We start from the raw sequence: 25,916 nt of genomic DNA on the forward strand, positions 1-25,916 counted from the left end.
AGCAAATGTAATGAAATTCTGTTGGTAATCCTAATACTTCTAGTGAGATTATTAACCTGATTCCAAATCTATGAACTTGAAAGGTATGTCAAATCTGTGAACTTGGTAATGAAAAATAAATATGCTCTCTGATTTATAGTTACGTTAATCTAAATTGAATATTCTCTATCAGTGTATGAAAGAACTTAAATCAGTTCACTATTGAAAAAATGTGCTAGCTTTTAGGTTTGAGACAAATGATGAGTAAAGCAAAGTAACATGGAGACTGGTGAAAAGCAAGTCCATTTTTGAAAACATAAAAGGAGCCTGTGAAAACCAAGTTCCCACCTTATAAAGTCAAGAAGGGGATAAATATTTTTTAAAAAAATCATATTGCACAATAATCTTAAAATAAGGAAATTTAATTTGGTTTTTCCTTTGGTTTAACATTTTTGGTTGCTTATCAACACTACCCACATTTTTGGTATCTCATTGTTTATTGACATTCATCCTTTTATTCCATGACAATACTGCTAAAATATTTTGTTTTTTTTCTAACTATCATGTTTTATCTCATTTCCAGATGTGGACAAGAATGGAAAGGAAATCGATGCCACATCAAAGTTAACCCGCCTACTGCAGATTTCGCCTACACTCAAAATAGTAGGTGACATTGTGACTAAACCAATCAGTTGGTTTTTGAGTCTCTCATATTTTTGACTGCATGTTTATCTTTTTCATTGGTTTGAAATTCCAGGCATATGGACTCTCCTGGGTATTGGATTCGCTTTCCTGATGACTCATATTACAGTTGCGGTCTTATGTTTCCTTGCGAACAGAAAAGTACCAGTAAGGTAAGTGAAGCTTTTGATGGCTGAATAAAATCTACCATGGCAGAACAACCTTCTGAAACATTGATTTCATTTGCTGTGTTTTCCTTTCACCTCACTTGACATGCAGGTAACTTTAGTGTTTCTATATTTTATAGATTTCTTTCTCTGGGCAGAAAGCCGGAGCTACTTAAAAATCACTCTTTTTTTTTTTTTTAGTAAACAGCCTTAAGTTGACTTTTCAGATTATGTTAGGGACATTTTTGATGACAACAAAAAAGAGGACATGTCATTGTCCACAAATTAAAAAGATATGAGGGGACGGCTGTGCACTTTCTCGTGGTGCTCAGGGAAGGCAGCAGACCTACAAAATACATACTTTCTTGAGCTGCCCTTGGAGGCTGAACTCCAGGCACCAGCGTTCCAGGCCAAGACCCCCATGTCCTAAGCAGTGCACAGAACAGAGGCCCAGGGCTGCTGTACCTGGAGAAACTCTGCAGGCTGCACTCAGGCGTAACTCAGGAGACCTCACAATCCACAGTCAGGATGCTGGCACGTCCTATCCTGTCCGCATCTATCCATCACCTCTATGGGATACAGATCACCCCCTAATGAAAGTGATTGACTTCTCCATGAACTGAGCAAGATAAAGGCTCAGAATAAGATTTAATGAAATTTTAAGAAATTGAAGACATGCCTCACATCTTGCATGCTGAGTCTGTGGTCAGAGACAATCCTGGTGTGTCAACGAGCACGAGTACCTGCATTTTCCTTGGTGTCAGTTGGTATGTGCCTCCACGGGATGAATTCTTCTCAGATCTCTAGCTTGCTGTCTTGTGAATTAGCAGCCACCAAACTGCATCTATTCTAGAACTATGGTGTTCATTAGGAAAACAGATGTGGCATTTTTAATCCATTGCTATCAAGAAGATCTTACTGATCTATGAATTCTTTACTTATTTCTCACCTGCCTAAGATCTGCCAGATACTGTGGATGTAAACATGAATGAGAAGCAGTCTGCACTTAAAGGAGTTTGTAATCTAGTGGGGAAAACAGACATACAGCTACTAACTGAAACTCAGGTTCTGTTCTAGACTGGTTCTGTTCTGCAGAGAAGCAGAAATGGTGGTTCCATAGATGGATAGATGGATGGATGGATAGATAGATGATAGATAGATAGATAGATAGATAGATAGATAGATAGATAGATACCCTATTGTTTCTTTCTGTATGTATATGCAGAGGGCACCCCTGATATATATATATACATCTTTAAATACCTTCATATATTCTATAACATGTTATATATTGTGTAATATATAACATTAATACATTACTTATTATGTAAATATTATATCAATGTATTATATTAAAACATGTTAATGTAATACATTAAGATACCTTAAGATTGACATATATCTCTATATGTAAAATATAAGATAGCTTGAAACTTGTTGGGTAGGCCGGCAAGTCGCAAATTCAAGTTCAGAGTTGATGGTGCAGACTTGAGTCCAAAATCTGCCAGGCATGCTATCAGGCTGGAAACACATGTAGGGTTTCTGTGTTACAAACTTGAGGCAGAATTCCTTCTTCTTTGGGAAGCCTCAGTCTTTGCTGTTAAAGCCTTCAAATGATTGCGTGAGGCTCACCGACGTTATGGAAGGTAATCTGCTTTACGTAAAGTTGGTTGATTGTAAATGTTAATCACACCTAAAAATACCTTTACAACATCAAAATTCGTGTTTGAGCAGGAACTGGGCACACAGCCTAGCAAGTGGACACATAAAATTAGTCATCGCAGTCTGTGAATAAGCTGTCATACTAACACAACGAGCAAGAGTACTCAAAAAGAACCCTGAATTTCACACCTTCTCCAGATTCATGTTGGACAGCTTATACCATTGGGGCTTTGGAGAGACCTTCCAGGCCAATATGGGTGGCAATATGACACAGCCAGACAGAGCCACCTCTCCTTTCTTTCTCTCTTTCATTTCTGTCATTCAATATCAGACTTCCCCTTTCTCTTCACTCCTCACCTTCTTTCTTTGTCAAGTTATTTTTGTTTTCTCTTTCCCTATTTCTTTGTTCATCCCCTTTTAATATTTCCTAATACTTCCTCTGTCTCTCTGCCTTTAAAAAAAAATTATAGTCTCTTCTTCTGTCCTCCATCCCATCCCTTATTGATGGTCTCCAGAGTTTGCCTCTACGTCTCCTTCCCTTCCCACTCTGCATTCCCCACAGGAGGTGTCATTCATTTTCAAGTTTTCAAATGCCATCTGTATGTTAATGGCTTCAAATCATCTCTCTCTCTCACTGAAATTCTGTTCCACGTTCCAGGTACATCAACGATTTTCTAGACGTCCCAGTAGAATTTTTCCAGACACACAGACTTTAACCTGTGAGACATTAGTGCCCATCATTTCCATACCCTGTAACCTATCTTTGAGGTCCCAAGAATAAAGGGTAACTTCATTACTTGAGATGGAAAGCTTAGATAGAGCTGCTTTTATCATCCTACCCGAACATGCCAAAACTCTTACCAGACTATAATAACCCCTCTTGCACAAGATTAACAAGAAATTGAGTAAAATTGTCTACATTCTACAATTAAGAGGCTCCCAGTACCACACATTTTAAAGAGTTGCCAAAAATTACCAATAACTGGAGTCAGACACAGCCCACTGAGGCTTCTAATGGAAGCAGAAACTTCTAGACTGCTATCACCCAATCTTTCATTTCTCTAGTCTGTGGAAGGGGAGGGATGAAAAGAAAAGGCAAAGAGTCCTGGAAGTCATTGTTTTTGGAGCCGTACAGTGTTTGTAGTGAGAGGTTTGTACCTCTTTCCCAATAAAGAAGGGAGGAATCTACCACCCATTTGGCACTACCCAAAGCCAAATGATGGAAAGACCCCAAGAGAATCAATGGTTAAAATTGGTGATGCCTAGGGGAGGAAAAAGTGCCAAATCTTATTTCTGTGCTGCATCAGAGTAGAGTATAGAAAAAATGTTCTTAGGAGTATTTGACATATGTACCTTTGGAAACAGACATAAAGACAATTTTTGGTTCAGTGTTCTGAAAGTGGGTAACCCTGGGAGTGTCCTGTACCAGACGGGCTTAAAAGAACTCTGGTGTCATGTACCTGTAAACAATAGGGGAGCAGGAGGGGGGTTGGGAATTATACTGTATCCCAGTATGCACAACCCCCCGAAGGTATGCAAGAGAACCCAGAGTTTCCTTCTTCAGTCCATTTGAAGAAGTTCCAAGAACAGAGATGAATTGGAGGTGTAGGATTGTTCAGGCAGCTGTCAGTTAGGTGAGGTGGTGCCCCTCCTGAAAAAGGCATTGGAGGCAGAGCTGAGCTGAAGGTTGACGCAGCTGCCTTTCTTTTAAAAGGTATTCAATAACAGAAGGGGCCTAAATGAAGTACACACACATACACACACACACTCACACGAAGTTCATATACCATTACCATAGAGGCCACAACAAGAGAAGAGTGAGAACTACACACACCCATTGTGCAATGGGGGAAGGGGTCCTTCCTACCAATGGCAGGTGACTAGTTACTAAGAAGAATCCAGCCTCCCATTTCTCTCTCTTTTCTGTGTTCCCACGATAGAGCTAAGCCTTGAGAAATGGCAGGGTGGAGGCAGGAGTGTTTCAAAGCCAGGTCATGACCTTCATTCTCTACCACGATCAAATCTCAAGTCTGAAATGGAAATAGGGCAGGACACAAGTAGAGGTTAGAATCTGATATTACTTGGTAGCTTTAAAATGGATTGGACTACGTTTTAATCTCTCAAAAGTAACTTTTAATCATTAAAAGTGACAATAAAGTTATGAAATTTGCCCAAGATATGTGAACTGGACCAAGAAGGCAGAATGGTTGATAGAACATGATAGAAATAAATGACGGCAAATACATATATATAGTTTCATGTTTTTAAACTACCTTATTGAAACAACTGAATCAATCAGTTACCCAAATCTTAGTCCATACCCCTGAGTTGAGGCAGCTGAAGTCCGAGGCTGGAGATCCAAGCCAGTATCTCTGTCTCTGACCCACTGATTCACGTCTTTGTCCTCTTCCCTCTCCTTATCACCTGCTCTTCTGATTTCCAAAATCTCAAAAGAAAAGGTATTATTCCCCATTACTACCTAAACACATACCACTCAGTACTGTATTCTCAGTCATGTTAGTGATCTCCAGAATCATTCGTTGCACCCCCTGCCCTGGAAGCCACGGGGATGAAGTTCCCATTAGTGGGACTGAAGAGAGAGGAACTCCCTTAAAACAACCTGACTGGCCCCAGCCCAGACATGGGGCAGAACAACCGGAATTACTACCGTTCACCCTGTCAAGGTCTACAGACTATGTAGGGTGCTTACCCTGAGGGCTTGGAGCTTCTTGAAGGTTTGTAGCACAAATATTAATAATTTCAACGGAGTCATTTTGCAGATGCTCAAATTGCCCCTGGATGGACAAATAGAGGAATAATCTGAGAATGCATCCCCCAAAAGAGACTCAGGTAGTCAAATAAAATATTTGAGATAAGCAATATTGAAAGGGGAGCAGAAGGTAAATCTTTACCAAGTTTCCTCTCTCTCTCTCTCTCTCTCTCTCTCTCTCTCTCTCTCTCTCCCTCCCTCTCCCCATCTCCCTAGTTCCCTTCCTCCCTCCCCTTTTCCTCCCACTCTCTTCACTTAAATTTTGAAATCACAGTTAATTGAGATGACTGCTTTGGCTCACCTTTTAACATATCTATTTGAATTGAACAATGATGCCTGCCTTTTCCTGAAAATTCAGTTTGATTTGGCTGATTGCATAGAGAGCAGGATTGGCTTTGTCCCTTAGGTTGGATGGCAGACAAATTCCATTATGTTAAGGAGCTCGATATAAAATATTGCAGAAATTATGTCCTTTGAAATTTAGATATATTAACTTTAAAATGTAAAAGGAGGTGCATAGTTTTTCAAAATTATTTTAGAGAAAACTCAAGTGACAATGTTCAGAGACCACTGCACTAAGTTTAGTTTTCCACCTTTCACACCTGACCCTTGGAAAAAGTCTCGCTTTGGGGGCAAAGCATGTGGCTTTCTGCACCCTCTGCCTGGCAAATTTTTCCAACCCTGTATATTTTTTTGATGCCAGGCAAAAATTTCCTGGCCTCCCTTTAGGGTTAGTCACTGAGCTATGAGCATGTCATCCTCAAGAAGACAGTTACCCCACTATTATTTAGTTTGATTACTTAACTACTTTCATATTAACTAGTCCTCATCTTTGCAGCCCCAATACCTGATATTGATTGCATAACTTTCATGTACCCAGTACATAATTGTTGAACACTGTTCATACTTTACTGAGTATTATCAATACTTCTGAGCATCAGCAAAATGTTCCTTATTCCTACTGATCATGTTTGCATAAAAAATGTTGTTCATCAAATTTTTAAAAAAGTCTTTTTGCATGAAATCATTTAAGCCGCAAAGCAAGTTGGAATGTTTGGCCTAGAGTCACCTTGACAATAATACCAAAACGTTGAGATACACAAGAATTAATATAAGCAGGAAATTCATCACCCTCTCTAAATAAACCTTAACCTGAAGATTTTCCATTAGATTTTATAAAAAGATTCTATAGCATAAGAGGCCCTTCAGTGACTTGAAAGAAACATTTCTTTATTATTCGTTTTTAAAGCGTAGGATGGAGCCGTGTATTCTCAGACATTGCTAAGCACAGCAGTGGGCCTCTTAGCATTGTTTTTTGAGATCCAGTTTGCTGGATTTTATTGTACATTCTGTCACCTTCTGTTAGCTACTTGCCACCTAATGTATTAGCAAGGACATGTTGATGGCAGATGAAGAAAGCAACTCAGACTAGCTTACTCAAAATAAAGAATTCAATATCAAAATGCACATGTCTCCTAGAGATCAAGGGTAGGGATATATGAGGTAGGGCCTCAGGGAGGCCTGGACTCCATGGAATTTTTCACCTGCCTCTCATTGCTGCTTATTTTGGTTTCTCTGCTTGGTCATTCTCTCTGAAGACATATTTCTTCTACTCACTGTGTACATTAAAATAAAATAAAATGGTGTCACCTAGAGAATGGATGCTAGTTAGTCATGTCTTGATATATGTGGAGAGACCAAATATATTGTCTTTTTGTCCCCATTTCATATTCCAAAAGAAGAACTTCTGATTAGCCCACTTGGGTCAAGATCCCATTCGTGGTTAAATTACCTATGGATGAGACGTGAGGCAGGGTCAATAGTACAAACATGGCTGCAGGGACCCCCATATCAAGGCTCTGTAGTGGTGGGGATGGGCCAAGAAAGGGGTCATCGTGAAAGGGCCCTGACAGGTATCTACTACACCTGTTTCCATTGTCTACCCTCTACCAGGTTTTTATTCTGCCATATACTTTAGAGGAAGCAACAAATATGGCAGCCTTCTAGAGCTGTTTGTCATAATAGAAAGTAGATAATCTGATCATCCAAATCTATACCTAGAAAGCAAGATTAAAGAGTACGAGTAAGGAGTGGACTATTTATTCTTACATAACCTGCAGCCCCATAATACCCGCTCTTTTCCTATTTTAGATAGTATCAACATTCCTGGGAAAAATTGTCAATAAATAGGTGTTTTTCACCCTGTATTGTGGCACTCACTCCAGAAGGATTGTGTGCATTTAATAAATACACTAACAAAAGTTGAAGATAAACATTTCATTTAGTCATGCTGAGAAATGAGATGTTTGTGTGAGGATTTTTGGAACAGTTTAGATTTGGAAATTTCGTAAAGAACTTTGTAGGATGCTAAGTAAGTGTGTGTAACAGTAGAAAGATTACTGAGTAGGAAATCATAAGACCTGAATGCGGTCTTGGGACTGCCACGTGATTCCATTCCACAAATGTATATGATGACTTCCTGTGTGCTGGTCGTGAGAGACCGCAAGGCTGCATAAGACGATACCCCTGCTTTCTGACTCACACTCAGTTATAATGTATGTTTAACTGTGATGAGTGTAATGGAAGAAAAGGAAACCAAAATACTTTGGGAGGTAAAATGGGAGGAAAGAATGATCAAGAGAATGATTGCTGTTTATTTTTCTGATAAGAAAGAGAGCGATTAGGATCCCAAAAGCTGGACCAGCTGCCTATAACCCCTGAATATACAGATGCTCTTGTTTGAGATTCATGAATGAGTGTGGCCCTGACCTCCAAATAAAGTGTCTGTCTCTATACTATCATCTGTCGGTCAGACCCTTTCCCACAGCTAACACCTTGTATGGTAATGTGGAGCTTTGGAAGCAGAAGTTTAGCTGACCTTCTAATTTGAGATCCCGGAGAGCCCTCACTTGGGCCCAGCAATGCATATTTATCCTTAGCTGCAGTCACAGAATACCCGCTGTTTTCCTAGAGAAATCTTGCTTTATGCGTGCCTTAAGGCATTCAGCTGCTTTTGGGTCTAGAGTCACCAGTGAGCCCGCTCTGGTCCCAGAAATGAATACTTAGCAAACTGGAATTCACTGACGGCAATGACTGTGGTGGTCTCACAATACTGCAAACCTTTGCTCTCTCTGGTGTGTGTCTGCCCACAGAGTACAGCTGTTAAGATCTGTGAACCTAGTTCCCCAAACTCAGTCCCTTGTGCATATAATGACCATGCTCTACCAGGCCTGCTAAATGTTTACTTTGAACAAGAAAAGGGAGATTGAGAAGAGGAGTTCAAAATCTTCCCCTTAAAAATGGGATTGGACCACATTTGATAATTCCTCCCCTCCCCACCTCGTTCTGTTCCCCCTCTTCCCCCTCTTGCCTGTCCTCTTCTTCCTGCCCATTTTAAAGAGAAGCCTATGCAGCCTGTTTCCTGATACTTTTACCCCAATCCTCACCTTTGTTTCCTTGTCCATGGTAGATATGGCCCATAAGAGAGAACTCAAAGGAAAAAGATCTTTTGTCCTAAGCTGGACTGTCACATTTCTGCTCCTCTCAGAAGAGCCCCACTCCCTGCCCTGTGGCCAGGGAGGTTGTGAAGTCGTAGCTTCTCTTATTCAGAGAGGAGTGAGTGGTGCACAGGGCAAGTCTTGATCTAGCGCGTGGAGGTGATATATTCTGGGGAGCCAGCAATTCAGATGGATGAATTAGGAGGGCTGCAAAGAGGAGGTAGCATTTGTAGCAAGACTTGAAGGATGAAGAAACCAGGTGGAAATGAGGGAAGGGGCTTCAAGAAAATTTTAAAAATGTGGAAACTCAATGATTTCAAACATGGCTCACATAGCTGTAGAATATGGGAGGAGTAACAATAAATTACACATAGAAAAGCATGTAGCAGAGCGGTGGTTAAAGGATTTTGAATGCCTACTATGAAGATTTCAATTCATGAAAAAAAAAATAGGCTGAGTGCTTAATCTTCTGTCTGTCCTCCAGATCTATTCTCCACCTTCTCCACGAAGCAGGATGGGAAAGTATAGAACGTGGATCTGCAGACTTGGTCTTTATGGTTTGCATTCACAAGCTCCCTTGATGTATGCATTTGTTATGTTTGGCCAAAGTGGGGTACCTTCAGGAAGGAAAAGGGGGCACTGGGCATTCACAACCCTGGCTCCCTCCTTCAGTGGAATTCCTGCCGGTGTTTAGAAGTGATAGGTCCATCAGGGGCCCCTATGCATTCGACAGCTACCTTCTCCTATACCCCTTCTTGCTCCTCTTTCCTGCTTAGGGAGTAACAGGGCAGATCAAGTCGCTGGCCTCACTAGTGCACCATCTTTTATTGTTCTTCTACATTGTGGCCATCGCTTTGCAAACTGTCACCTTATCAAACACTGCTCAGATTTTCCACCTTGAGTATGGTGACTGTTTCCTGCTAGGGCCTTAACTGGGACAAGCCTAGAAAGTGTTTGAAGCCGAAGAATGACAAGATCATATCTTTTAAAAAAAGACTGCATAGCATGAGGATAGATTAGAAAAGATTAAGAAAGAGATTGGTGGTCTAGAGGACATAAGCCTGTTCAAGAGGTATAGATGAGAGACTATGAGAACTTGAACAGTGGTGATTGACTTAATACAGGAAGTGAAAAAAAAAATCAAGTGTCAAAGTTGATTTGAGGCTGTTATTCCTAGGTGACTGCATGGTTGATAACTCCACTAATAGAAATCCAAAAACCCAGGAAGAAAGACAGGTTTGAACAATAGAGAAGAAAACTATTTTGGTAGTCTACATTTTCTTACATATAAAATGAGGGACTTTAATTCAATCATTTTTCCCAAATTTCTGTCATTTATAGGCCACCCCCACAATTTAGGCCTTGACTATGTATTATGTTTACTATTACTTTATTTATTTATCTTTAAAAGGCTTTTTTTTTAACTTAGCCCTCTCTTAAGAAATAATATTCATAAAATCATTGGTTTAATGTGCTATTTATATATTTTTATTATGCCTTTAGTATAAAACATTAACTATAAAATTAAAATGTTCATGTTGCCTAAATTACTCTTTCTTATAACCAATGTTTCACCTATGACATAATGGGAAATGATGATTAAATTATTTTAACGTTTTTCTCCTAGCTCAAAAATTGCATGCTTCAAATAGAATATTGAGCTTGGTTCTTTGGGCTCTGAGTATTCCCTGGTTATGTTGTAACTGCATTAAACCTTTCAGCTATGAGGGAGCCTATAATCTGAGTAGCCTTCTACCTTTATCTTTGCATTAAAATTCCCCGAGACTGTTAATGCTTATTTTTTTAAAAAAAAAAGAAAAAAATATATGCCTATTTTAGAATTCGGGATTAAGCCAGACAATTGGCCATTCTATCTGTATGGTTATCTTAACCACACAAGTGACTGATGGTTGAAAAACACAGGGTCTGTGACTCAGTTGTAATTCTCTTCACTGATAAATCTCTGGAAAGCAGGGATGGCATTGTCTGTTCATCTTGCATCTTGCCTAACACGTGGTGTGTGTTTCATAAATAACATATATAGCCGATGAAAACTCAGATGGCTAGGATCCGCAGATCTGCAATAATACCTTGAAGTCTTGGAAGTCAGGCCCTATGGGCTGATCATGCACAAGACGTAGAATGAGTGATGCCATCTGCCATGTTTCCAGAGTAAATGGCCAAGAAAAATTTATTGGTCAAAGGAAGATAGAACAAACTTTCAGAAATGTTCAGTTTACTTCTTCCTTCACCATAAAAGTAAAACATAAAAAGGGAAGACTTTCACAAAGGCAAACCACAAAGGTGGGGTCCTCTGCATCTTTCCAGGTCACTATGGGCAGCAGTAACCATTCCTGACTCTGAGCTTCCAAAGAACTTGGTTCCCAGCTTGTTTTTCACTCATCAAGTTGACTTTTGGTTTGATACCTTCCATAACAGATTTTGAGCCTCTTGATGGCAGGATCCTTGTCCTATTCTTATGTATATACCCAAGTTCAATCAATAACAGCTAGGAATTCATCTCAGTAAATACTGGTTAAATCAAATCTCTCAGCCCATCTATAATAGGATGTTGGAGTCCAGATGAACAATTTATATTCCAAAGCAATCATTTACTTGGCCTCAATGCTCCAGAATTTATTCATACTAGAATCCTCGCAGATGACTCCAAAAGTTACGATGTCATTGTTGGGTATTCATGAAGAATTTCCATCCAGTTTGACTGAACTTCACTCCATTCTATAGAAGCAGAAAGCATGTGAAGGAACACCAAATGATGCTACGTGTGTGACCCTTGGCAGACTCATTATTTGGGTCCATGATGGGCTGCAAAATCAGTCCATAACCAGAAGCTTAAATCCTAGAATATTAATGAAGGACATTAGAGAACCAAAATCTTCAAGTACAAGCATTCAACAACTATGGAAAACTGAACATCAGAAAACCTGGGCACTTCAGAGAGGCAGGAAATTGAATTTAGTTAAAAGAGTAACTGTGTTCATTTTTTGCAGTTCATACTAGACCATTTATTACGTTGGTGCAAAAGTAATTGTGGTTTCAAAGGTTAAAAACAATTGCAAAAACCACAGTTACTTTTGCACCAACCTAATAATTTAGATGTCCATATGTATGACAGATTTTGCCCTGAAATTTCTGAAAACATTGCCTGGCATCTGTCAACCTAATCTAATTACCAATTTTGCTAATAAAGATATTACTACTATTGTTCATTTTTTTATTATTAAATTTACTGGAATGACATTGGCTAATAAAATTATATAGATTTCATGTGTACAGTTCTATAATACATCATCTGTATATTGTAGTGTGTTCACCACCCAAAATCAATACACAAACTCCTGTATAGTTGAAGTATTTTCAAGAAAGTAGTATTCATGTTTATCATGACAAAAGCAGAAATTTTACATGAAACTCAAAATGGTTTGCTATTTTTTACTAAATATCTAGTAGATTTTAAATAATTAATTACTTGATTAAGTAAGACATTATTTGACTAAACAAAATCATTTTACACACAATGTGTCAGGAATACAAATCCTGAATAATCCCAGCTTCATTTGGTGTGTACATGTGTGTACATGGTATGTACATGTGTATTGTCACCAAAGAGTCCCAATAGTCTAAGAAATGAAATCTGTGTAAAAATTTTAAAGCAACTTAACTGTATAACAGCCCCATGTTCTAATTATTTGATCTGAAGATAGCCATGTCTCCATACAGGTGGACTGTTTGGCAAAGATAGTCCCCAGGGCTTTTCAGCATTTTTTTCTCAGTTCACTAATAATCTTACATAGCAAGGAGACAGCATTTCAGTCCATAATATATTTCTATGTTGCATTTGGTTTTGTATTCAAGCCATCAGAGTAGATGAAAGTGTTGTAGAAACATCAGAGTTGCTCTTTGAAAAAAGGTAACTTGTTTAAGTGAGGAAGGACAGATAAGGAGATGTGCATTATTAGTAAATCATGTAGCTCTACCATGGCATTCAGCAAATACATTTGGCAACTTTGGAGAATCAGAATTCCAAGTGTTGTTTTATTAGTGTTACTAGAGGGTAGGGAATTTGGAAGTGGGGAGGATGGGAGCCGCTTCATGATTTTTCTTCAGTAAGTGCTTTGCTTTCCTCCTGATAGATTCTTTTCTGCTTTCAAATCATATTTCACACAATTTCTCTTTTAAAGCATCCTTAGGGACACTCCTACAAGTTCAACAATGTGTTTACTGTGTTGGAATTTCTAGCTCACTAATGAATCAAAGGACAGCCTAACAATACAACTTTAATGAACAGCTGATTTTTATCTTCGTGAAAAGAAACATAAATCAGAAGCTGTTAGTGATCTGTGTATTTGTTGGCAAACATTTATTAAGCACCTATTATGTGCTAGCCACTGTGCTAGGGGCTGGGAATATAAAAATAATACTTTACACTCTGGTGGAAAAGGCATATAGAAAAGCAAATAATACCAGTTCTTCAACAAGCATGTAATAAGCACTGGAGAAACATGGGTCAAAGAGAGACCGACTTTGCTTTGGAGGTAAGAATAATACAGTGGTGAAGTTAAAGAAGGATTTAATGAGGAGATGTTTCGTCACTCCAGTCTGAATTCACGGATTGAAATCTGCCAGATGAAAAGGAGGAAGAGCATTTCAAGAAGAAACAAGCACGTGTAAAGGCACAGGCTCTGACAGGGAACCATGTGGTTGGTGTAAATAAAACATGGGTCAGGATAAAAGAAAAAAAAGGAAATTTATAAAGAATCAACAGGGAAAGATTATTTTTAAGAGATCTGCATAGAAAGTTAATTGTGCATTTCTGTGCTTTTTATGTTTTAAAAATAGTTTGTTTTAAAATGACTACAAGAAAAGACAATTTTATTTCTTTTTTCCATTTTGTGATATTGTAAGCTGAATTTATTCATAGATCCAAGGCAGCTTCAACTAAATGTATTAAATCCAAAATAGGGTCTATTTAAAGGCATTGGTGAATATTTGTGAGTCATAATAAAATAAATTTATTTTTCTAGATGGATTCTCACATAGCGTTGTCAATTTTAAATCATTTAAAGAGATTTAGAAAGAATCAAGTTGCTAGGTGATTGCTGAGGGAAATCACAAAGACTGGTAATTAACTTCAACTTTGCAATCAGTTTCAATCAAACAGATTATGTGTCTAAGAGAATTCAATAAGGAAATTAGAGTGAATTTTCATATAGTGCAATTTACATGAAAAAAACATTTGATTCTGATACGAGAAAGTTATATAGTACTTGGCCCTTTCCAACAGTGGGACTTTGAGGTACCACATTCATAAGGAGAAAGGAAGAGAAAATATTTTCAGAAGGGGGAGCTAGTGAAAGTAAATGTCAGCCAAGCCGATGAGTATTTACTCACATGTGGACACCCAGTGTTGGTAGAAGAGAACCATTCTTCTTGTGGTGAAGAACCAGTTCTGTTTTGGTTTCTTGTTTTCAATCTATCACATACCAATGCTTTTGTAAGAATTATTGGGAAAATGAAACTAAAAGGTACATAAAATACTAGTCCAAATTTCCTATTCTTAGCCTCAACAGACATAAATTGACTCTTTCAAATTGCTGCAAATATTCTAAACACTGGTTCTCAATTTTTGTGTTTATCGCATCATGGAACAATAAACAGAAAAAAGCCAAACTATAAATAAATCATAATCTGAGTGGCTCTGTAATTGAGTACTTGGCATATACTTGAGACTCAAGTAATGTTTCCTAAAGAAATTGTAAAATAAAGACTTTAGCTCTCCCCATAGGAAGTTAAGATTCAGGTGGGAGAGACATGAATGTACATAAATAAATGCAGCTAAGTCCATTTTTCTAGACAGATTCTTCCATAAGGTTGTGAACATTAAATTGTCAAAAAGACTTACAAAGAAGCAGGTTGCTAGGTGATTGCTATGGGAAATCACAAAGATGGATAATTAACTTCAATATTGCAATCAGTTTTCAACTAAAGAGATTATATGTCTAAGAGAATTCAATAAGGAAATTAGAGTGAGTTTTCATACAGAGCAGTTTACATGGAAAATATGTCATTCCAATTAAAGAAAGTACTATACGACCTGATAGGAAAATGCACAATGCACAGTGGAGTACAAAGAAGAGAAGTGGTGTGTCTGGCTCCAGGGCTAGCAATGATTCTGGCTGTCAAGGAGAGAATTTAAGAGCAAAAGCAAGAGTTATGGAAAAACATGACCCATCCAAAACCTGTAAGTAGTGCAGCAGGGCTGGCAGGTAGATTTTGAGAAGAAATATTAAAAGAAGAGAGTCAGGAAAGATGGGGAAAGTGAACAGAGGACGTGGATCATCTCTTTTAGGCAAACGGTTTAGAAGGAGCTAGGGCAAGGTGCAGGTGAGGTGCTCATGCAGGGAAACACAACGTGATCTTTTCCTAATTGTAAATCCGTCACCCCTACCTCAAGGTTCTGACACATAACAACCTAGTGAGTAGAATTTGGGAAATATAACAAAGTGCCAGAAGAGAATTTAAAATTATATTTAAATGTCAGCACCCGACAGATACACTCTTGCTGTGTTTTCTGAACTTTTATCATCGTGCACTCACATATATGCAGGTACACATTTTTTTCACTGAAACCTGAGTTGTTGTCTATGAAATTTTGTTCTTTTTATTTCCCTGTACTGATCATTCTAATATATTTTCTTCTGAAGATACCTTTATACCTTTAAAAATTATTGAGAACCCCAAAGAGCTTTTTTTAAATGTGGTTATAAGTATCAAGATTTATCATATTAAAAATTAAAACTAAGAAATATTTAAATTATTTATTAATTTATTTTAAAAATTTAAAAATCTGCATGTTAACAAAAATAACAGTTATGAAAATATATTTTATATATAAAATACATTATGTAAATGTATGTAAAATATAAATAATATTTTATGAAAAAGGACCTTTACCCACTGTAGTTTTGAGGTATCACATTCATAGGGGCAAAAAGAAAATAAGTATTTTCAGAAGAGGTATCTAGCAAGAACTTATTAAAGAAAAGTGTATGTTAGCTGGGAAAATGCGAAGTTACTGGTATTTGAAGCCCCAATGCTTAGTAGAACAGAGATACTCAAATTAAAATTAAATTTTAGTTAGAGCCAATACTAGATAATCATATCTTCTTTTGTATTAAAACCTTTGCTGTATTGTTTGGACTGAAGTATAATAAGGAAAATTTAACCTCACACAGATATATATTTTTGGAAAAGGGAGGTATATTTTCATACCTTTTTCAGGTAATCATGGATATTTTTATACTACACTAAACGTTGACATTGTGATAGGTTTCTTAAAGTATAGTTGTAATATGGAAGCAAACTGTGTCAGTGAAGTTTCTGTACTGTTACTTTAGAAATTTGTCTATCTTACTCTTTGAATGGATTACTTATCCATGTGTAATTTTGTAACATCATTCATTTTTCATTTAGAAAACACTGGTTTGGTGAGTTATACAGCTTGTCAGATGTTGAAACATATTAAACAATATAATAATAATAATAATAATAATAATAATAATAATAATAATAATAATAATAAACCTCATAAGACAAGTCTTTAAAGTTTTGGGAAGCAATTGTGTTCATGGTGAACAAGCCAGGCTTTTTCAAAATTCTAATTTTTTTTGAAAGTTCAAATTTTATCATTGGCAAGAGATATTGTCAGATGTTTTATTTAATGTTAACCAGCCTTGTTCCATTCATTGTTAAGAAAATGTCTGCCAAGTTCCCTAGTCCGAATAACCAGAGTTTGCCTGTCAGTCATTCTTTCAAATAAAAATGTTGTCCATGAAAAAAGTGGTTAGTTTAGCATGTAACTCCATCTCACAGTGCTTTTCCACAATACAACATGTACTTCAACATGGCAAAAAAGTGTTTTATGCATACTTTCTGGAATATTAAAAAGACTTGCACTGAAGAGTTGAGATTTAATATAATGAATACCTTTTGCTGCTTCCTCCAAGTCCTTTGGAAGTGAAACTGACTTTTTAAAAAATTTACTGCAAGCACATGGTGGTGAAGAATACAATGTACAATTCAATAGCAATTCAATAGTCTTGATTTCTCCTGAGGGACTGGCAGTTTTTACCCCCATTGCATTTGTCGCATTGGTGCAAATATCAACAAAGAGAAAAAGTGTGGTATAATAAAATTCATTGATCTATTTTGCACTTTGAATCACTTACCCCCAGGTTTTATTATTATGAAAACAGTTTTGAACTGTACAGCCCCTGAAGAATGTCTTAGGACCTCCAGCGGTACAAAGACCACACTTTGAGAAACACTGCCTTTATACCACTGAAGCATTACTTGAAAGGGCTCTCTAGTGCTCTCTCAAGTACATGTATCATAATTTGACCATTCTCCTATTATTAGACATTTCGGTTGTAACTAATTTTTCATTATTACCAATAATATGTGATGAGCCCCTTTCTGTATGAATCTTTGTCTTCCTCTCTAATTATTTCCTAAGATTGGCTCCTAGTAATTTTACTAGGTCAATAAAAAAACGTCAAAGTGTGCTATCACATATATTTCCAAAGGACTCTCCTGCTCTTCATCTGGTTTACGTTAGTCAGTTGTGAATGTGCTAACATTGCAGTCAGAGGAGAAGCTGAGTGGAGACTGCGCGCCCACTGACAGCATGGGGTCTCCTTCAGGTTAAGCTACAGGAACCTGGGTCAGCTTTATTCATACTAATTGCATCCATATTCCCGGGCATGTTCCCATTTAAGTGCTCTGCCGCAGCAAGATCGCATTAAACAGTGACAGGTTTTGTGGTCGGTGATATTTATTTCCTGCCTGGAAAGAGTAAGAGAAAAATACAGCAGCTGCTGTATCATGTGAATGAGTTTAGCGAAATTTGGTCTCCCAGTTGTTTGGTCTTGTGACCCCAGATGATTAATCCTTTCCTCTCCCTTTTGTGGGATTTCTCGTTATGTTTGCAAACCCAATTCTTTCTGAACTTTTTCATCCAAACCTTTGGTTCAGCTTGTTCCTTAAGGGCTTGGAAATGAAAACTTGAGCTCATGGACATTCTCCCCTAATTTATCCCTGCTATTTCAAATTGGCTTGCTTCTTTTCTTTCCTTTTTTTTTTCCCCCTCCCAGATTGTTTGTTTTACTTCTTTAAAAAAAAAAAGTCACCATCTTGACAGAAGTACAGACCATTATATAGCTGAATATTTCTATTTACTACTTCTCTTGCTTTCTTCCCTTTTTACTTTAGCAGTAGTAAGCTAATATTGTATTTTGCAGGCATATACATTCAATGAGAAGAGGTTGATCTAATCGACTCAACTTATTCTTTCTTATATTGCCTCATGATGTCATGCAATTTATTCTACCTGTAGATTCTTATAACAGATTTAATGTGCCAACTGTAATTGCGCACTACACATTGTGATCTTTGTGACATTTTTATGGTAAATACAAACATGAAAATGCCCCCCATCAAGTTCTCTAAGGCACTGTTGTTCTTCAGGGGTTCCATAAAATCCATCCCCCTCCTTGCTACCTATTTCTCCTAGGTAGTTTTTACTGAAACACACATTGGCATAGTTTCGGTTTGATATTTTCAAAGATACAAGTGAATAACCTAGCGAAACCCATAGGGACTTCTCCTATAATATTGCGGGGGCTTGTTATTTTATTAGCCTAGACTACATTTACCAGGACACACACAATATATGTCTTCTCTCCTGAGTTGAAGATGTTCTTCTAAATACCTGCTTTGTTTCTTTTTGAATGTGTGACCTGTGTAACTGTCCTGCTGAAATCTGAATTGGAGAATCTTAAAGGCAAATTTGTATCCTACATTTAATAAGTACATATGCCCATTTCACATACTGTCCATCTTGTTATCTCTGGTTCAACTCTATTTTTCAGTTCTCAGAGTTCCTTTCTCCAACTTCCTATCTACTACGTATTTGTTTTATAGTCTTCTGTTGTGCTTATCTTTGCAAACTGCCATAAATCTGTCCTTATTACAAAAAGGACAAAATAATGTCTAAATTTTAAAATTTGTAATAACTCACCTTAAAAACGGTCTGTTCATACCAGCTAAGACTTGGACTGGGAATGATCAGAGGTCAGGTGTGAAATAAAACTTGTCTACGGTTTTGAGAAAAGAAGGATGATATATGTGAATTATGTGACACTGACAATTGAACAGGATACACAGTGTTGGAATCTCTTTCTATTACTACAAGTTAAAAAATGAACAAGCAAAAACAAACAAACAAAACCCCTTATTTTCCCAGGCTCTAAAATCAGGGAAATAAATCATTACTTAATTAATTTTTATGATGAGACAGAAAAAAATTATGAGTACCCTGGTTGAGAAATAAACATGTCTAAAAAGATCTCTTCTTGACAGAAATATGCTTAATGAACATTAAAAATAGATACAAGTAAAAGTGGAAACTCAGAAATATTTTTATTAAGATCTTGTGATACACTTTCTTTATCTGAAACATTAGCACTCAAAGAAGGGCTTCACATAAAGTCTTAGGACTAGAAATATTTGGGAAAAAACCTCATTGAAGAGCTTAATATGACAGAGGTGGAAATGGGCAGAGTGGAACTAAGATTTTTTTCTCTGGGACACCCCAGATTCACCATTAATCAGCCTAAGCAAAATTTAATGTAATAGCCCTGACTCTCAGAATAAATGAATTCCATTTCCCCAAGTGAAATGATGGCATTTCATGACTTAGATGGATCCTTTAAAAAAGTAAAAACTAACAAACAAACAAAAAAACCCATGACACAAATACTTTTATGGTTACAAAATATTTCCCCCCATATTAACAAACCAAATACTACTTATTAGCCTGAAATTCATTTCAAGACCCTGATACTTATACATGGATATTTCAGGCCTCTCGTTTTTTCAGAGACACATCTGAGATATGAGAAACACAAACTGTTATGTTTTCAAATATTGTAAAGTCATTTGTATCAAATTAATTTTTTCTCCAGTAATATGACTTTTTCAGTTCCTATGTAATAGAAAGGGATAAAAGGGCCATTCCTATTCTAGTACATTCTGTTTATCTTCAGGGAAGCCCCTAAGTTACTCCTCTGGGCAGGCACTTAACTGGTTTAAAAATAGAATGGAAAGGGATACAGGACTAAAGTAGGCTCCTGGCCCACTTAAAGCCTTGTGCTAAGTGGGACAGAAAGCCAAATACAAATGTGGCTCCGTGATAACAATAGTAAAAATGAACGTCTTTGTTCTATGGGTAATAATGAAGTATATTGTTGGCAGTGGGCATGGGGAAACAGGGTGGAGGGTAGGTTAATGAATTTTGTGCCATCATTAAGCCTTCAGACTAAATGCATTCATTAAGTTATTCTTTCCATAAACATTCAGTTGACTCCTATTGCACTAGGTGCTGTGATAAAAGAGAAAACCAGGTCCTTCCTCCAGAAGACTTACAGTCTATGGGGGAAGGATCTCAGTTGCCCAATCTGTAAAAAAGACAGAGAGGAGATGATTGCAAAGGTCCTTGATAGCTTTAAATTAATAAATCTATTTAAAAAATAAAAAGTACTACAGTGATTATTATTACTAATTCTGACACCGCTTTATTGTTTTTCTTTGTCCTAATGTTACTTCATTGATCCCAGGCTTTGGGGTTAGGAGAAAGAAGTAGGAAGCTTAAAAGAAGATATAAATGACAAAAGGAGAAAAGAAGGCAAAGAAAATAGCACTGAACTATTAGTGGGCGTCTACTTGTGGTGGGCGTTTTATAAACATAGAATTTCATCTAAGAGACAGAAATCCAGTAGCTGCCACCCTCTAAAAGAAGTTCTAGAGACAGCAACCAAATACTGATCAACTTTGTAAGTAGAGGACCTAACGTGGTGTTTAGTACATAGTATTTGCTCTAGAATGTTGGATAAATTTAAATAAATGAATATGAAAGATAATAAATAGCAAAATCAACATTCTGTCATTCCACCATCTTAAGGAATGAGTCACCACATTGTAGAGCATCATTTTCCTTAACTCAGGACAATTATTTCTTGGATCTTAGAATAGTCTTTAACATTTGAAAACAATACATAGAAATCACTTTGTTAGTGGAAGCATAAGAGAGATTTCCTCCACTCACAGGCACAGCAAATATTTTTTGGTAAATAAATTACCCTGTTTATCCATTCAAATCACCTTGATAGCTGCATTATATTTACCCTAATTTCAGAAAGTGTAGTAAGAAACCTTAACCAGAGCAATTAGAAAAGAAAAAGCAACAAAAGATGTCCAAATTGGAAAGAAAGAAATAAAGCTATCTCTATTTACAAATGACATGATTGTGTATATATAGAAAATCCCAAAGAATGTACAAGAAAGCTATGAGAGCTAATAAATGAATTCAGCAAAATTTCAAGTTATAAAATCAACAAAAATCAGTTATGCTTCTAGATACCAGCAACAAATAGTCAGAAGAAGAAATTAAGAAAGCAATCACATTGACAATTGCACCTAAAACATTAAAATATCTGGGAATAAATTTAACCATGTTGGTGAAAGATTTCTACACTTAAAATTACAAAGTGTTACTGAAAGAAATCAAAGAAAACCGAAATAAATGGAAAGATATCTCAAGATTATGGATGGGAAGACTTAATTTTGTCAAGATGTCAGTACTACACAAAGAGATCTATGGCTATAATGCAACTGCAGTTAAAACTCTAACAGTCTTTTTTGCAGAAATGGAAAACTGATCCTCAAAATTATATGGAATTGCAAGGGCACAGAAGAACCAAAACAAACTCAGTTAAGGACAAAGTAGGAGAACTAACACTTCCTGATTTCAAAATTTACCACAAAGCTACAGCAAACTAAACAGTGAGGCGTTAGCATATGAAGATAGATAGATAGATAGATGATAGATAGATAGATAGATAGATAGATAGATAGATAGATAGATAGATAGATGATAGACAGACAGACAGACAGATAGATAGATACATCAATGGACTAGAATTGAGAATCCAAATATAAACCCATACATCTATGACTAGTTGATTTCTGAAAGGGTGCAAAGTACATTAAATGGGGAAAGAACAGTTTCTTGAAGAGATGGTGCTGGGACAACTGGATTTTCACATGTAAAAGAATGAAGTTGGACCCCTCCCACACAACATGCACAAAAATTAACTTGGAAGGGATCAAAGACCTAAATATAAGAGCTAAAACCAAAACACTTAGAAGAAAACATAGGAGTAAATCTTCACAACGTGAGATTTGGCAATGCATTCTTAGATATAACATCAAAAAGACAAGAAACAGAAGAAAAAAAAATAGCTAATTGGACTTCATCAAAAACATTCATGCATCAAAGGATGTTATCAAGAAAGTTAAAAGATAACCTACAAAATGGGAAAAAATGTTTGAAATTATTTATATATAATAAGAGTTTAATATCCACAAAATACAAAAACTCCTACTACTTAATGAAAAAGAGACAAGAAACCCAATTAAAAAAATAAGCAAACTTGACTAGACATTTCTTCAAAGAAAATATACAAATGGCCAATAAGCACGTGAAAAGATGCTTCACGTCATTGCTTATTAGGGAAATGTGAATCAAAACTACAATTAAATACCACTTCACACCTATTAGGATGGCAATAATAAAAATAATAAGTATTTGTGAGGATGTGGAGAAATAGAAACCCTCATACATTATTTGTGGGAATGTAAAATGGTGAAGTTGCTATGGAAAACAGTTTAGTGTTTCCTCAAAAAGCTAAAATAGAATTACCACATGACCCAGTAATTCCACTCCTAGTTATATACCCAAAGGAATGTTCATAGCAGATTATTCACAGTAGCCAAAAGGTGGAAACAATTCAAGTATCCATTATCAGATGAATGAATGAACAAAATATAGCATATTAGTACAATGGAATATTATTCAGTCATAAAAATGTTATACATGCTACCGTATGAATGAACCTTGAAAACGTGATGTTAAGCGAAATAAGTCAGATACAAAAAAGATAAACATTGTATGACTCCACTCATATGAATTACCTAGAATAGGCAAATTTGTAGAGACAGAAAGTAAATTAGAGGTTACCAGGGGCTGGAGGAAAGTGAAAATGGTGAGTTATTGTTTAATGGCTACAGAGTTCCTATTTATAGGGATGAAAATATTTTGAAAATACATACTTGTGATAGTTGCACAACACTGTGAATGTAAAATGAATACCACGAATTGCACATTTAAAAATGGTTAAAATGGCAAATTTTGTTATATACATTTTAACACAGTTCTCAAAATTAATAATTAAATGAATAAAATTAATATTTAAATAATTGAATTAATACTTTAAATAAGTTAATTGTATGCTGTGTGAATTATAATTCAATAAAGCTGTTAAAATGTACATCAACAGACATTAACCTCAAAGTCACGTGCACTGTATTCAATACAGATGAGATTTTGTTTTACTCTTTTTGTTTTTCTTCCTTGCCGATTTACAGTAATTTCAGATATTTATTATAAACCCTTCCATATTTTTAATTAACACTAATTTTTTTTTTGTTAGTAAGCCATGAAGTGAATTCCTTTAGAGGTATACATATGCTCATGAAATTTAAATTGGAAATTCCCATAAGAATTACTCTAGTCCTACCTGACATATCTCTCTATAACCCACTCAGAATGCCACTTTATACAGTGCCTGCACATACTGGATGTAGCAGAAGCTTGATAATAATTTAAGTGAATGCATGACACGCTGTGGGTGGAAAACTCATGTGATCAATGCAACTTTTTTCCCCTCTATTCCAAACGTCTAAGTCAATTCCTTGCTGTTCCTAGAGGTGGTTAGATTTTTTGAAACCCCAGCTTTTTAGAGTCATCTGCCTATTCATAAATACAATAATTTAAACATGACAATAATTTAAGCATAATAATAATTTTTTTTTGCCTAATGCAGACTTCTCCTTGCACCATACAGTATTAGAATTGGCAGAAAAACTTCATAATCAAACAGTTACTTTGTTTTCTTCATATAAGGATACATCATTTTAAGTAACTTGTTCATTTGAATAACAAACTTATAAAATTGATGAAGACGAAAAATTATATCATGGAACTTGATATAGTAAATATATGGATTTGACACTAGAAACTTACTTAATGGAAGTATCTATGGGTGGTAAGTAATATTTTACCTCATAAACAGGAAAGACGTTGAGAATGAAGTCTAACAAGTCAAAGATTTCCAATAGTGGGAGACATACCTTTGATCTGGAAAACATAAAAATTTGAGATTACTAGTAAAGATAATTTGAAGTAGGAAGGATTTACCATTGCTCATCTTCTACTATTCATACTGTGATCCTTTCTTTTTTATTACAACTCCACATCCTAACCCTTAAATATCACCCTTCTTTCTGTGTTGCCTCCCAGTACCCCAAAGCTGGCCACCTACATTTTTTTTTTCATTTTAATGGAAAATTGTTTAAGACCTAATATCCCTCCCAAAGAAATGTCCCTTCAATAGCTGGATTAACAGGGCTGGAAAATTGATTGTTTTACTTGGTTTCTGCCTGCCAGTCTTGGTCTAGGTCATCTGCGGTCCCAGCAGTCCAAAGCCAAAAGTAATGGCCTCATTCAAGATCTTCTGTGTTGCTTGTGTTTCACTGCTAACCAGTTGGCTGCCAAGCCTGTTGCTTCCATTGCTGCTTGCCTGCCCGGCATTTGGACCATTAGTCCTATAGTTTGGGTTTCCTCCTGCTTCCTGATTTCAGCCAAGATTAATTTTTCTGAGGTATCAGTCTCTGTAGCTATCCCATCTTTGCCTAGCTCCGTTTGGTTTTGACGCCCCCTACATCCATGTTCCAGCTCTCCTGTGCCAGCCTTTGCTTTGACATTTGGACACATTTCAAAACTGCCCTTTGCTCCCTACTCTGTCTCAATGTTGAAAGCAACTCTGCCTCGTTTTATGCCCTATTTACTGAGCTTACTACACTGAGAACTTAACATTGACTAGTCTTGGAGAAAGAAAAGGCAAGGAGTTAAATACCACTTATTCAATTTAATTGGAGCAACTCAATTAGTGGTTAAAGATTTAACAGGTACTTGTTGTTTCATCATTTGCAAGTGAATCTATGATATTTTTTTTCCAAACAATAACCAAGAAAAATGGCTGCTATGACACTCTTCATAGATAACCAAAATGTAGATTCAAAGAGGGTACAATTAAACAATTGAATATTTAAGCCAATTGCACAGAAACAGTGGAGGTCAGGAAGCTTAGAAGACACTGAATCCCTGGGAAGAATGTATTGCCAGCCAAAGGTAATTACTCATATTATTCTGTTGGGCTCCTTAAGGATGTTGCTTTTCAGAAGAGGACCATGTGGTTGGCTTGGTAGATGAAATAAGAGGTCATACCTCTGAGAATTTATTTTCAAAAAACAAATCAATAAGAGCTTCCTCTTTATTACCTTTCCTTTTAGGATTTAAAGGTATATTTTCAAGTTTATTGTCATTTTACTCTGAGTAGGCAAAAGTAGTCATTGTATAGTTTTTCCTCCTAGTTGCCTTCAAGACACTGGCAATCATCCTGGAATTTGTCTTCCAGTCTCCATTATGTGTATATGTGTATGTATATGTGTATGTGTGCTTGCATGTGTTGGCATGTATGGGATCTTTTCTTATATCTTTAATAGGGTGTATTTAGTTATCTGCATATAATCATATATATATATATATATATATATATATATATATATATATATATATATATATACACACACACACACACACACACACACACACACGGCATTTTTGTTTTCAGCAGTAATGAGCAACTATTCCAGGGCTAGTTGTCTTCTGTCAATAAGTCTGTTGACTCTTAAGTAATTAAAATATAAAAAGAAAATGGTCATTTAGGAGCCCAGTTAATCAGAGTAAATTGTGCAGCTTTAGACCAATATGTGAGATTACCAAGGACATGTCTCTTTGTGATTCCTGAAAGAAAACATTAACATAAAAACCTCTTCAAAACACTCATATTTAAATTTGCTGTTTAAATGTTAAAGACTATGATGCCATAGATTTTTTTT

At 36.4% G+C, this 25,916-nt stretch overlaps 1 protein-coding gene across 1 annotated transcript in view; it reads left to right on the forward strand.

The window, feature by feature from the left end:
* Positions 1–25,916, forward strand: part of MALRD1 (MAM and LDL receptor class A domain containing 1) — a 534,334-nt gene that overhangs the window by 504,555 nt on the left and 3,863 nt on the right. The window contains exons 37-38 of the mRNA XM_033100523.1: positions 563–642; positions 737–833. Coding sequence (XP_032956414.1) covers positions 563–642; positions 737–833 — 177 coding nt within the window. The remainder of the gene's footprint in view (positions 1–562; positions 643–736; positions 834–25,916) is intronic.

The sequence above is a fragment of the Rhinolophus ferrumequinum genome (genome assembly GCF_004115265.2).
Source record: "Rhinolophus ferrumequinum isolate MPI-CBG mRhiFer1 chromosome 5 unlocalized genomic scaffold, mRhiFer1_v1.p scaffold_110_arrow_ctg1, whole genome shotgun sequence".
Taxonomy (NCBI): domain Eukaryota; kingdom Metazoa; phylum Chordata; class Mammalia; order Chiroptera; family Rhinolophidae; genus Rhinolophus; species Rhinolophus ferrumequinum.